Source organism: Seriola aureovittata, chromosome 5, assembly GCF_021018895.1.
Source record: "Seriola aureovittata isolate HTS-2021-v1 ecotype China chromosome 5, ASM2101889v1, whole genome shotgun sequence".
Classification (NCBI taxonomy): Eukaryota; Metazoa; Chordata; class Actinopteri; order Carangiformes; family Carangidae; genus Seriola; species Seriola aureovittata.
Window position 1 is genome coordinate 14,035,041 of NC_079368.1, and position 12,054 is coordinate 14,047,094.

Sequence of the window (12,054 nt, forward strand, 5' to 3'; positions counted from 1 at the left end):
GGGCTTAACAGAAAGAAAGGGGGGAATTAAAACAAAAGAAAAATAAACACATCATAAAACTGAGGTAAGTTACAAAAAAATATAAATTGTTCGTACAGTGGGAAAATAAAACACAACAACATATCAAACATTCATAAAATCTTTCTGATAAAAGAATGTTTTATGAAGAGTTTGAAAAGACACTAATGAGTCTGTCTGATCTCAATAGGTAGACTGTTCTACAGTTTTGGGGCTCTTACAGTAAAGGCCCAGTTACCCTTAGTGACACATATTATGTAACTTGGAGCAAGGCCATTAATGCTTCCAAGGTAATCAGTATAATTTTAAAATCAATGCAAAAAGTAACAAGCTGCCAGTGTAAGTTTGCAAGTACTGGAGTAATGTGTTCATATCTCTTGGTGCCAGTTACATTGTCTTGAGTTTATGGAGAGAGAGAAAAAAAAATTTAAATCATAAATTGCCAAAAAAGTAAAAAAGAATAGTCTACATAGACTAAATAAAGAGGTTGGTGCATTGATGTATTAGGTTGGTGCCATGTGCTGGTACGTCGCATTGACGTCGAACGTAACCCGGCAGTGACGTAACCTCCGTTTGTCGAACTTCCGCCCTGCACATGTGTTTACTGAAAAAGTGGAGAACCTAGTTGAAGAAATATTCCTATTAACAGTCTATACACGGTAACTATTGAGCGCCGCTGGAAATATGGGGAAGCTGAATGTCGTGGTGTTGAGATATTTATCTCGAGAAGACTTCCGGGTCCTCACAGCGGTAAGTAGCGTGCTAATTGAAGTCAGTTCTACCCATAGAGCTGAGTTAGCTTGTGCTAGGCTAGCTTTGTCATTAAATAGGCAACCATACATGTACAGTACACTTTCCCAGTGTGTCCAAACTTTTGACTGGTACTGTACATCAACAAACTTTAGAGCTCATTAGGGGGCTGTCAAACTGTTTCGTCATGGTATGTCACCGTTGCAGTGGGTAGAAAGTTGTTGTCAGTGAAATCAACATATGTGTTTACAGGTTGGGTATGATTATGGTGCTAACAACAGCCATTATTATATATTTTGTTACTGGGACATGATGGCCAAGCAGTAGTGGATATATTCCGAGTTTTAGGATCTACTATCAGTCAATAATGGAATGGATATGTTTCCTTAAACCTTAAAGGATGGGTTCACATTTTATCAAATCAATCCATGTGTCCATGTGCACATTGAAAGGGTTATTACCTCAAGTTGCAATAATCTACACTGGCCATGAAGATATTCCTTACTAAACCAATATCACTGTTAAAGATGGGGGACAAAATCCACAGTAGAGCTGTAATAGTTGATTGAGAAATCAATCAGTTAATGGACAGAAAATGTATCTGCAACTACACTGATATTCAATGATCATTGTGAGATGTTTTTTTAAGAAACATTTTCAAAATCGTTTCAGCTTCTCAAATGTGAATGTTTAATGGTCTATTTAGTCTTCTGTGATAGTAAACTGAATATCTTTGGACTGTTGGTCAGACCAAACAAAGTATTTGAAGACATTAAACATAGAGGGCTTCAGGAATTTCTGATTGGTATTTTTCATGAAAACAAATAACTAATTAGTTAATCAAACTAATCAGTAATGAATATAATAATAGTTAGCAGCAGTTCTAATCCACAAACCACATTTTGCTTAAAAATGTATTCCATAGTTCATCTGAAACTAATGAGGCCTCAGCCATCTGTGTTAGACAAATCAAGTAGATATCCCCATCACTTACATTGGAATCATGTCAGGAAGTGATCTTCTGAGGGCCAGTGTATTCAGGAGGGAAAAAAAAAAGCTAATTTCACATCAGATCATCTTTCTGCTTTACAGTACTTGTAACACTGTTGGTGCAAGCAGAAATGAATTTCAACTCTCTAATGATTGTACTCTGTTTTGTCCTGGGAATTTCCCCTCAGGTTGAGATGGGAATGAAGAACCATGAGATCGTCCCAGTGAGTCTCCTGTCATCCATCGCCAGCCTCAAACATGGCGGCTGCAATAAGATTCTCAGAGAGCTTGTCAAGCACAAACTTGTGGTCTATGAACGCGCCAAGAGTAAGAAAATGCAGTGATGCTAGCTTTGTCTCACAAGTTCAGATAGAGACGGTGCATGTGTGTTATTTTCTCAATGTGGTGTGCATATGTTGATTTCAGCTGTGCAGGGCTACAGGTTGAACTATGGAGGATATGACTACCTCGCCCTGAAGACCTTTTGCTCCAGAGAAGTGGTACTTTCAGTTGGCAACCAGATGGGAGTGGGTAAAGAGTCAGGTAAGAACAAAAAATCTCAAAAAGTACTTGAATATTTTCTATACATCCACATGATCACATTTTATTTGTCTGCAGTGATCTGGTTGACATTAATGACATGATACAAATCCTATTGTAAATTATAAATAGTAGGTCTAGTCCCTCAAATAAAAAGACAGTTTTTACCCTTTTACCTATTTACTTGATTACCTGTAATCCTAAAGTAATAAAGTGTAAAGGTAAATATATTTAAGTGAACATAAAGAAATGAAACAGAACAAGAAATTTGTTTCAATTTTTCCCGAGATGCTCATGTAAATGGGAATATGTTCTCTGTCAGATTTCGAGGCTTCATTGCCAAGATCAATCTCTCATGTGCCCATGTTCATTCAAAATCTCTCTTTGTGTTTTCGTCCTGTAGACATATATATCGTGGCAAGTCCGAACGGGGAGCAGTACGCGCTGAAACTTCACAGATTGGGTCGCACCTCCTTCAGGAACCTGAAGAACAAGAGAGATTACCACAAACACAGGAAGAACATGTCCTGGCTCTACCTCTCCCGACTCTCTGCCATGAAGGAGTTTGCCTACATGAAGGTAATGTAACAAATCAGAGAAAGTATGTAACTTATGTGGAACAGAAAGAAATTGTCATCAACCGATTCATAGGATGTTCAGTTTTGCGTCATCTCCTAATTTTTCAGGCATTGTATGATCGGGGCTTTCCTGTTCCCAAACCTGTGGACTACAACAGACATGCTGTAGTGATGGAGCTCATCAATGGATATCCACTGTATGTAAACAAGCCATTCTTCCTTCTTGCTTCTAAATATTGCACAGTACACTCTTTGTGCTCTCTGTTCCTTATATAATTTGTTTGTATCGTCTCTCTCTGTCTCTCTCTCTCTCTCTCTGCCAGGTGTCAGGTGCATGAGCTACAGGATCCACCAGCCCTGTACAACGAGTTCATGGAGCTCATAGTCAAACTGGCCAATCACGGCCTGATTCATGGAGACTTTAACGAGTTCAACCTTATGCTGGATGACCAGGACCACATAACAATGATCGACTTCCCTCAAATGGTGTCCACATCACATCCTAATGCTGAATGGTTGGTGTCTCTGCCGTGAAGCTGAAAATCAATGGTTAAAGTTGATCAAGCTAACAGAGGGTGTACATGTTGTTCACTTGTCCAACATTTGTTTCTAGGTATTTTGACCGAGACGTCAAATGTATCAGAGATTTCTTTGCAAAAAGGTACAATTACGAGAGTGAGCTCTTTCCAACCTTCAAAGACATCAGGTAACTAATTTTTCAACCGCAAGAAAACACTAACACACGCACACACACAATGTGTATTGTGTTGGACATATACAGTATATATTTTTTAGTGTGAACATTGAATTTGCTGTCCTTCTTTGTTTTATAAAATTCAATTCAATTTTTCGTGTGTGTGTTTTGTATTTTGTATTCTTGAGGCAGTTGCAGTGCTGGGATTTAATGGTCAATTATGTAGTATATTGTATAAATCACATTTTAAATTGAAATAGTTTTCCTTCTTTGCAGTTCATTTAAAATGCTCACTCTGAAGTGAAAACAACTCTTTAAAGATCTTTTGTTGTCACTGTTTTAATCCTGCAGGCGATCGTATTCCCTAGATGTTGAAGTCTCAGCCAGCGGTTTCACCAAAGATCTGGAGAAAGATGGTGAGTTGCTACACCCAGCTGGACCTGAGGGAGAGGAAGGTGATGAAGAAGAGGACAGCGACGAAGAGGCAACCGACGAGGAAGTGGAAAGAGAAGAGGAGAATGTGGACATGGAAGATTATAAACATGCAATGCTGGAACTGGAGGGCCTGAAAGTCAGCGACACACATGCAGGCAGACAAGATGAGGAGGAGGAAAAGAGTGAGAAAAGGGAAGAACAGAAAGAGACTGAGACATCAACTGCGGCTAGAAGTGATGAAGAATCAGAGAAAGACTTAGAGGAAGAGTTGAAGGAAGCAGTGGATGAGTGCCCAGAGTTGGCAGAACTTTCTGCCTCCAACAAAGAGTTCAAACCCTTCAGGTAATTGAAAGTTAACACAACCCAAATACAAAAAAAAAAAAGCACCTTTCATAAGATGATGGTTTCAAGTTTGAGTACTCCACCTGCAGCTTTGATACAAGTTACACAAGTAGTTTTTTATTAGGAGCATGACAGCTTGACAAATTGTTAATGAATTTCAGAGACACAGAAATTTTACAAAAATATACGTGGCGTCCAAACTAGTTTCAAGTGAGTGGGAAAATGCTTTCAGACTTTTGACCTCACTGTAGCATAATTTGTGTCAAATTTAGCACCTATGTTCAATCCGTGAACTTCTATGCTTTGTTGTAAAAACGTGCCATAATAGCAAGAGGTTATTTCGATGTTTTTTCTCCTGCAGAGACTCAGACAGTCTTCTGCACCTGGCAGAACACAGGAGGAGGAGGACGGACAGTGAGGCCACAATGGGCAGCATAGGGAGCTGCTCTACCATACCACCAGTAAGTTAAACACACACACACAAACAACTGTTTACACTTCAGTGCTAACATATGACTTTTTGGAAATTCCACCACACACTGTAGCAATCCTAGTGCACAGTTTTGGGCAAAAACTGGGATGTCCTGTAGGTGCTGCTAAAGAGCATTCACATGGTGTAGGAGTTTGTGAAAGAAGTGGATGTCTGCATAATGTTGTCTGCCTTGCACAGACAGACAGTCTGTACATGCATCTGTAACCTGCTGTCGTTGTTCTTGTGCGTGCTGCAGGAGGTGGTCCGTCAGAAGGTGCGGAGGCAGCTCACCAAACAGCAGAAGGCAGCACAGAGGAGACGTCTGCAGAAGGGAGAGGCCAACTTGGTGACCAAATCCAGGAGGGAGAACCAAAATAACATCAAGTCTAGTATGGAGAGCGCCTCCTTCTGGGGATAAGTGGGACTGCACTGGTGGACAGACGGAATTCATGTCAACATGCTTTTCGTTTGGTTAACGTGCATGCCACGTGGTTCCTCTCGCACGTCGCCCGAAGAGTTGTAAACACATGATGGTTGGAAATAAATCCGACAAGACTCGTTCAACAGTTCAGCTGTTCTGTACTGTTATGGAAAAATCAGAGACAGGGATGATAAAACTTTGGTCACACTGAAGGGAAAACAGTGCGATCGTTTGTATTTCTCTAGTTGGCGCTCCCACTCAGAAAATCTCCTCACTGTCAAGAATGAGGGTGAGACATTTTTCTATTTGAACTGCTATGGACGATCATGCTTTACACACTAGTCTAAAGTCTAATGTAAATACAATGAAGCAGTTTGATTGACTATTAAAGCATTTATATGTCACTGCTGAGGTGTGTTTTTTCTGTGTTCAACAGTTAAATGTGTTTCTTAGTCAAGTCGGGAACATTCTTTTAAATTGATATAAAATGACATATTGACTTCAACATTGCTACAAGAGACAGAAACATATAGAGTAACTTGCCATTATCAAAGTTTCAAGTTCGTTCTCAGTCTGGCTATCGGCCTACTACTGACAGTGATTAATGTGGGTGTGGATTTAAGATGCAAACTGAATGCATCCAGGGGGAACTTTAATTTATGCAAAACTCCCATTGTTCAAAGGTCTTCTGACTATTATGGTAGTTTGAATAGTTCACTACTTCCACCCTCCCAGCAGCCAATCAAAAAAGAAGAGTCTGACACAAGCATGTGGGAACATACATGCTCCAGAACACATCAATACATTCACCATGAAAAGATGCAGGAAAAAGACATGTCCGTTCTTTCTCGCTGACATATTTCAACACACAGAGTGAGATGTAAATGATGAGCGTAGAGAAACCACTTCTTTTTTCAGAATTTGGTTCATTTATGTGTAAGAGGCTTTCAGAGAGCGGGTGAATTCAGACCTGAACAATGGCCATTCATATTGAAGAGGGTGAATAGAGCTCAGACCCTGGGCTCAGTGGGCTCAAATTAGTGTGTGAAGTCAAAAGTATCCCACCCCCACAGATCTTAGACACTACATGTTGGGCAGAATTGTTTCCTATTATCCTGGATACTGATGTAAAAGATGCAGCTGGTTATAAACTGGACTTCTCAGACAACGGTTCATAGTTTTTGTGTCCCTGAAGATGGTACATTGTGCCGTCTGTGGTTCAACTTGGCAACTTTGTGCAGGTCTTCAACAAATCCAGCTCTGCTCAGGGATTAGCCAGCTGCAAGAACCGAGGGGAGGGGCTCAGCATTCCTCCTCTGCACCTCTGTGTGTGTGTGTGCATGTGTAGAAAGAGTGAGGGGCCCTCTGAGCTAATTGGCAGCGAGGGTAACAAAGGTGGTCTGCTTCAAAAGAGAAATCCTGGTGAGATGTTCGCACAGGAGAAGAGAAGGAGGAGGGGAGAAAGGGAAAGTGGAAGGGCTTTCAGATTTTGAGCTTATTTCTAATGGTGTTCCCATCCTGAGCTGCAATGATGATGGTGGTTACTCGTTTCTAAGGTTGCGAGTGTCGTTCTGATGGATCATTTTGGTGAAGCGTGTGGGAGCAGAGAAAAGTGGACTGATTCTGTTTAAGCCGGCTGTGGAAGTCAACACTGATTGAGGATGAGTAAAGTGAAAGATGAAGAGAGCATCATGTCATACCTGTCGCAGAGTGAGACTGACACCAGCCCCAAAGACTGTGAGTAACTGAAAAACAACACATAGTAGTCAACGTTAGTTTCAGCAGGAAATAGATAAATATCAGAATCATACTGTTACAACTAACCTGACAATGATGCATTAAAATAATGCACAATTAGGGAAGCAGTTCACTGTTTTCTATAACTTTATAGAAAATATATAACTTTGTTACATTTCCTGTGAAGTACACTGCCTCCAACAAATGTCAGTCAAGTTATTCCTGCTGCCATAAACTGCGCTGCAGTGAACAGTTTGGCCCACAGTGAAGGACTCAGGAAACATTAAAACCTTTTTCACGTCCAGAAAAAGCTCAAAGGGACAAAAAACGCTGATTTGTTTAAGTTAAGGGGTGTTTCCCTGTCGTTCCTGATTCTACTCAAATAAACACTGTCTGGGAATGCAGATATACAGATGTCTTTCTTGTGTATTTAGGTTAACATTTACACATTTACACATGATCTTACACGTTTTCCCCAACTAAAAAAACTTCACTTCTAAAGTGAACAGAAGACTAATCAGATTTCTTTATGTATCAGAAGGAAATCAAGAGTCTCTGTGTGATAAATGCATGAATTTACACTCCAACACTTTACTTTCTTTCATGAATGTTTTCAGCAGTCAGTCTTTTGTGTGTGCAGTGAATGTGGTGGCCATGCTCCATAACTTCTGGGAGCAGAAGCAGGCGAGTCAGTTAAATGGTTCACTCAATGAATCAGACGGTTCTGGTGGGGCCGCAGTCGTCCAGACAGAGAGCCTGCTGCTGTACGAGTCTGCACCTTCCCCTGGTCCGCCGTACATCTGCTATGTCACCCTTCCAGGAGGAAGCTGCTTTGGTAACTATAAGGTGTGTTTGTCATCATCAGTGCTGTGTCAGTGCAGTTTGTAGTTGATGTAGCATGCCTGCCTTGGCTTAATGACTCAGAACAGACACTAGTTATCTATAATATTCTGTTGGAAAATATCACCAACATGCGGTGAGCGCACATACATGACCAGAGAGGAAAAGTCAGTATTTCTATGATACCTGATGCAGGTGATGTTCCTGTTCCAGTTGTAAATGTAATAAAAGCAAATTACCAATGTAATGTTTATTGCTTCAAATTAAGTATTTAATATGATATTCCAAATCTGCAACTGGCCTCAAGCAGTCCTTCCTCTTGATTTTGCTGCAGCAGTATAAAGTATACAGACCACAGAATCTAGCTTTCTTACAAATTGTTATTGTTTTGACCAAAAGCATTTTAATTTGTGCCAAGTTGTATCAACAACCACATTCAGATGTAGGTGCTTACATGCAACACTTGGAGGACATTCAGTTGGAATAAACACACAGTCACACACACACTTTTAAGGTTGTTTTAAATTGATTCAGTTTAAATCCCATGATGCTTCTCAATGGGCTCATTGTGCCCCAGACAGTAGCCCCCAGCTCAGGGCAGGCATGTGATTGGTTATCTGTGAATGCCTCTAATGTTCTAATCTCATTGGTGATTTAAGTTCTGATCCCATGATTAGCTGTAGTGAAGTGTAAAATCATTGTAATGTTAGAGTTGCCACACATATCAGCAGACCCTGAAATTTCTGTTTGAAGCGACTACATTTCACATCTTTTCCATTTTTATGCTCTTCTAGACATTTTAACCCTTTATGTTCTTCATGTCCTCCTCATCCTCAGGTGTGCAACACTCAGGCAGAAGCTCGGAGGGATGCGGCTCGCGTGGCTCTGATGAACTCTCTTGTGAACGAGTTGCCATGTCGACGCATTAACCCTCAGTTCATCACTCAGAGTTTGCAGCAGGCAGCCACAGAGAGTGCTGTGAGTGCGAGACAGCATGAAAAACACATTGCGATTACACCTGAAAAGAGTGACATGACTGTTAACCTGCACTGTTGTCTGTCTCTGTAAAGGTCTCTATAGAAGATGCATGTGATTCAAGCACCAGTATAGGAACTTACAGTTTGCTCCTCCACTCCTACATGGGAAGGACAATGTTGGAGTTCCAGGTGAAACATGCAACCAAAACCTATTTTGCAAACTCTGCTTTCCTTGTAGCTATGTTCATAAATCATGTGGGGATCGTGGTAATCGTGTGAAAGATCTATTTAATCCAAATAATTCAGGCTTTGTGAAGTGCTTCTTTGCACTAAGGGATCTTCAATAGAGTATTCCTATTTGGATACCAAATTAAAGTGTTATAATTTTACATAATTAGGAATTATCAAGCCAAACATAACAAAAATCACAACCGCTGCGTGGTAATTCCACGATACATTGTTATCATTACACCTCCTACTCCGTTTTCGTCTATTTATTCCCACCCAATCTTACTCTCAGTCAGGCCCTGGCAGGGAGTCTTGGTATGAAACACCTAATATTTCTACCTTTGTGTAAATAAGCATATGTCTGCAGACAGAGGGTTATTAGAGGGGGGAAATTGGTTCATTATCATTCCTGCTAAAGCACCACTCATAGGATGGAAAGCTTCCAAGTAATACTCACGCCTCCATATGTGCGCACATGGACATACACAGACACTGTCATTTAATCTCACACATACAAAAGCCTGCACACACAGCATTAACCATGAGGCATACAGCCGTCGGTGCTTTTTATCATTTGTACATGCAGTCAGTGCAGGAGGTGGCAAATTTGGTAGTTTGGTAGTCAAGCATAAGGCAGATGAACAGTTGGAAACAGAGTAAACAGGCCCAGCAGGTACAGCATGGACTTCGACCCCAGACAAAGTTACGTGTCACATTTTCCATCTGTGGCTCATTAGGTCAGTTTCAGTTAATGTATAGACCCTGTCTGTTTAACACTCATGTCACCAGCTCTGAACACATGGCAGCTGTTCAGCCAGGCTGTGTTTTATAAATCAGGGCGAAACCTACCTGGTGCATAAAGATTTACAATATCTTTTCAAACCAATCATCCACAGTTTAGGTGTGAGTTCAAGAACTATCCACTTAATGTGTTATCTTTGTTAGACATATGTACACAGAGATGGATGTCGGGGTTTGTTATTCAAGTCATTACTCATGAAGTTGCACAAGACTTTCTCACTCTCTCTATGTGTCTCCTTCTCACCCACGTACCCTCTCTTTTCCCTCTGTAGGAGATGATGACAATTTTCCAGTTGTTGCACTGGAACGGAACATTGAAAGCTCTGAGGGAAAGGCAGTGCTCTCGACAGGTACAGGTCTTGACAAGGACATATCTGACCCCTGGTTACAGCATGATGATTGAATATTTTCTTTCCTCCTTTTCAGAGTGTGATTGCCTATTACTCTCAGCGAGGTCTTGATGAGTACATGCGCAGCAGCATGGCTCTGGATTGGCTCGGACGGGAGCAGAGGTCACCGGGGCGGCTCGGGGAGGAGCTGCAGGTGGCACAGAGGGAGCTGGTGTTGACCCGGCGTCGAGGCGTAGAGCTACGCTTCTGCAAGGAAAAGACAGAGATCCTCAGCTTGGCTCTGAGTCAAGCATACATTCACCACACACCTGAAGTCTCGAGCCAGACGCCAAGTCACACATACAAGCAGGAACAACTTCCTTTACACACACTATACGGCAAGGGCACAGCAGTCCAGATAACCCCACCTTGCAGTCCTTCACCAACCCTTCATAAAAACACAAAGCAAACAGCCTGTCACACCTCTGGCAAACACATGGCCTCAAGCAGTCCTTCACCATGCTCACAGCAGACGTATGTGCCTTTGAATAACTTTGAATAGACTGAAGCAGGAGGTAGAGGACGCACGATAAAAGCTCTCATTTGACTCTGAATGGGCTAAAGATCTGCCAGATGTGACATCAGTTTGGGAGAAAAATGTCAAGCATAGCCATGATCTTCAGGTTTTTTGTAATCCTAAGAGTTCTGTCAATTAACACAAAGATTGTGTTAATTTATGTATTAATAATGCTCTCACTTTATTAACACTCTTTTATGAATATAGAACTAAGAGTTAAAGTTGTGTGTAGTGTATTTGCAACTTTAACTACAAGAAATACAGCTTTCAAATAATTTGAATCAACTAGTAGGAAATGTAGTTATACTGTAGCAGTGACCATCTGTTTTTCTATGAAGAGCACTCTTCTTTAATGCCTTACCTTTTATTAATGTTCCACTCTGTTGTCTCTCTGAGATGTATATTATGATACATACGATACCTGTAACATAGAATACAGGAATTTTAAAATGATTTATCAGCAACTCAGGGTTTCTCCCTGCCTCACTCTTCCTGTTTTCCTCCCTGTCTACCAAGTCATCTGGCATGTCATTTTCCTCAATGGATACTGACTGACTGTGTGACATGTTGGCTGGATGTTATGAAACAGAGTCTGTTATGAGTGTGACACATTCATTTGATAATGTTAGTAGCGAGGTATGAAATACAATCAGGTTTGTATGTATCAAGTAGATTAGAAGATGATAGGAGATGACTGGTCAGGTCAACTGCAGCTGTATCTAATAGAGTCAGCACTTATGATGTTCTTCATGATGTAATCCTAACAGGCAAAGAGTATTTGATTCTCATAGGTCTGGTTAAGGACAGGGAGTGAATGCATTTTAAAGGGAAATATTGACTTTATCATTGTAATATATACTTGTAAATAAATATTTTTTTCTGTTATTTTTTGCCTGTATACTGTATGAACACTATTAGAGATGGTAAAGCACTTTTAAAAATGTAGTCTATTACAGATTACATGTTTGAGAAATTAGTTACATTAATTTTAGATATGGGATACTTTTCTTGCATGCTTAGTTTCAGATAAGGCACCATTTATAAAAGGTTTATAAGCTGTAATTGATAGCTTTTTGGGGGGTTAATAAATTATTTAGAATTGTGATAGATCAATTTTAAGTCATTAAAAAGAACAACTTTGTGGTTGCCAGGTTGTGGAAAATCCTCCTCCAACATAACAAGTTGTTTGTCTTTTTGGCTGTTTAATTCATTAGGGAGAGCCCTCCAATGGACTGTGGACCACTTACCATCTGGAAGAGATATTGTATATTTCTGAATGCAGGACATGTGGGCCACAATCCATTTATAAACCTATTATTAACATT

General features: G+C 40.5%; 2 protein-coding genes across 2 annotated transcripts; both read left to right on the forward strand.

Annotated features, from left to right (window-relative positions):
- Positions 1-579: 579 nt before the first annotated feature.
- On the forward strand, positions 580-5,644 carry riok2 (RIO kinase 2 (yeast)). The gene is made up of 10 exons (XM_056376479.1): positions 580-768; positions 1,947-2,085; positions 2,185-2,301; positions 2,702-2,877; positions 2,985-3,073; positions 3,200-3,391; positions 3,490-3,582; positions 3,922-4,347; positions 4,709-4,808; positions 5,076-5,644. The coding sequence occupies exons 1-10, from the start codon at positions 703-705 to the stop codon at positions 5,235-5,237; spliced, it is 1,560 nt and encodes a 519-aa protein (XP_056232454.1). The 5' UTR covers positions 580-702; the 3' UTR covers positions 5,238-5,644.
- A 1,024-nt stretch (positions 5,645-6,668) lies between these two features.
- LOC130169880 (protein limb expression 1-like) lies at positions 6,669-11,575 on the forward strand. Its single transcript, XM_056376922.1, has 6 exons — positions 6,669-6,977; positions 7,618-7,823; positions 8,655-8,795; positions 8,888-8,983; positions 10,096-10,173; positions 10,250-11,575. Exons 1-6 carry the CDS (start codon positions 6,902-6,904, stop codon positions 10,712-10,714), a joined length of 1,062 nt encoding a protein of 353 aa, XP_056232897.1. The 5' UTR covers positions 6,669-6,901; the 3' UTR covers positions 10,715-11,575.
- The last annotated feature ends 479 nt before the right edge of the window (positions 11,576-12,054 follow it).

What these genes read in the sequence shown, in the direction of transcription:
- riok2 (XM_056376479.1), top strand. Translation starts at nt 703, where the DNA reads ATGGGGAAGCTGAATGTCGTGGTGTTGAGATATTTATCTCGAGAAGAC. An exon ending in ACTTCCGGGTCCTCACAGCG is followed by an intron (nt 769 to 1,946) that starts GTAAGTAGCGTG and finishes ATTTCCCCTCAG; the next exon opens with GTTGAGATGGGAATGAAGAA. An exon ending in GGGAGTGGGTAAAGAGTCAG is followed by an intron (nt 2,302 to 2,701) that starts GTAAGAACAAAA and finishes TTCGTCCTGTAG; the next exon opens with ACATATATATCGTGGCAAGT.
- LOC130169880 (XM_056376922.1), top strand. Translation starts at nt 6,902, where the DNA reads ATGAGTAAAGTGAAAGATGAAGAGAGCATCATGTCATACCTGTCGCAG. An exon ending in GCTGCTTTGGTAACTATAAG is followed by an intron (nt 7,824 to 8,654) that starts GTGTGTTTGTCA and finishes CCTCATCCTCAG; the next exon opens with GTGTGCAACACTCAGGCAGA. An exon ending in GGACAATGTTGGAGTTCCAG is followed by an intron (nt 8,984 to 10,095) that starts GTGAAACATGCA and finishes TTCCCTCTGTAG; the next exon opens with GAGATGATGACAATTTTCCA.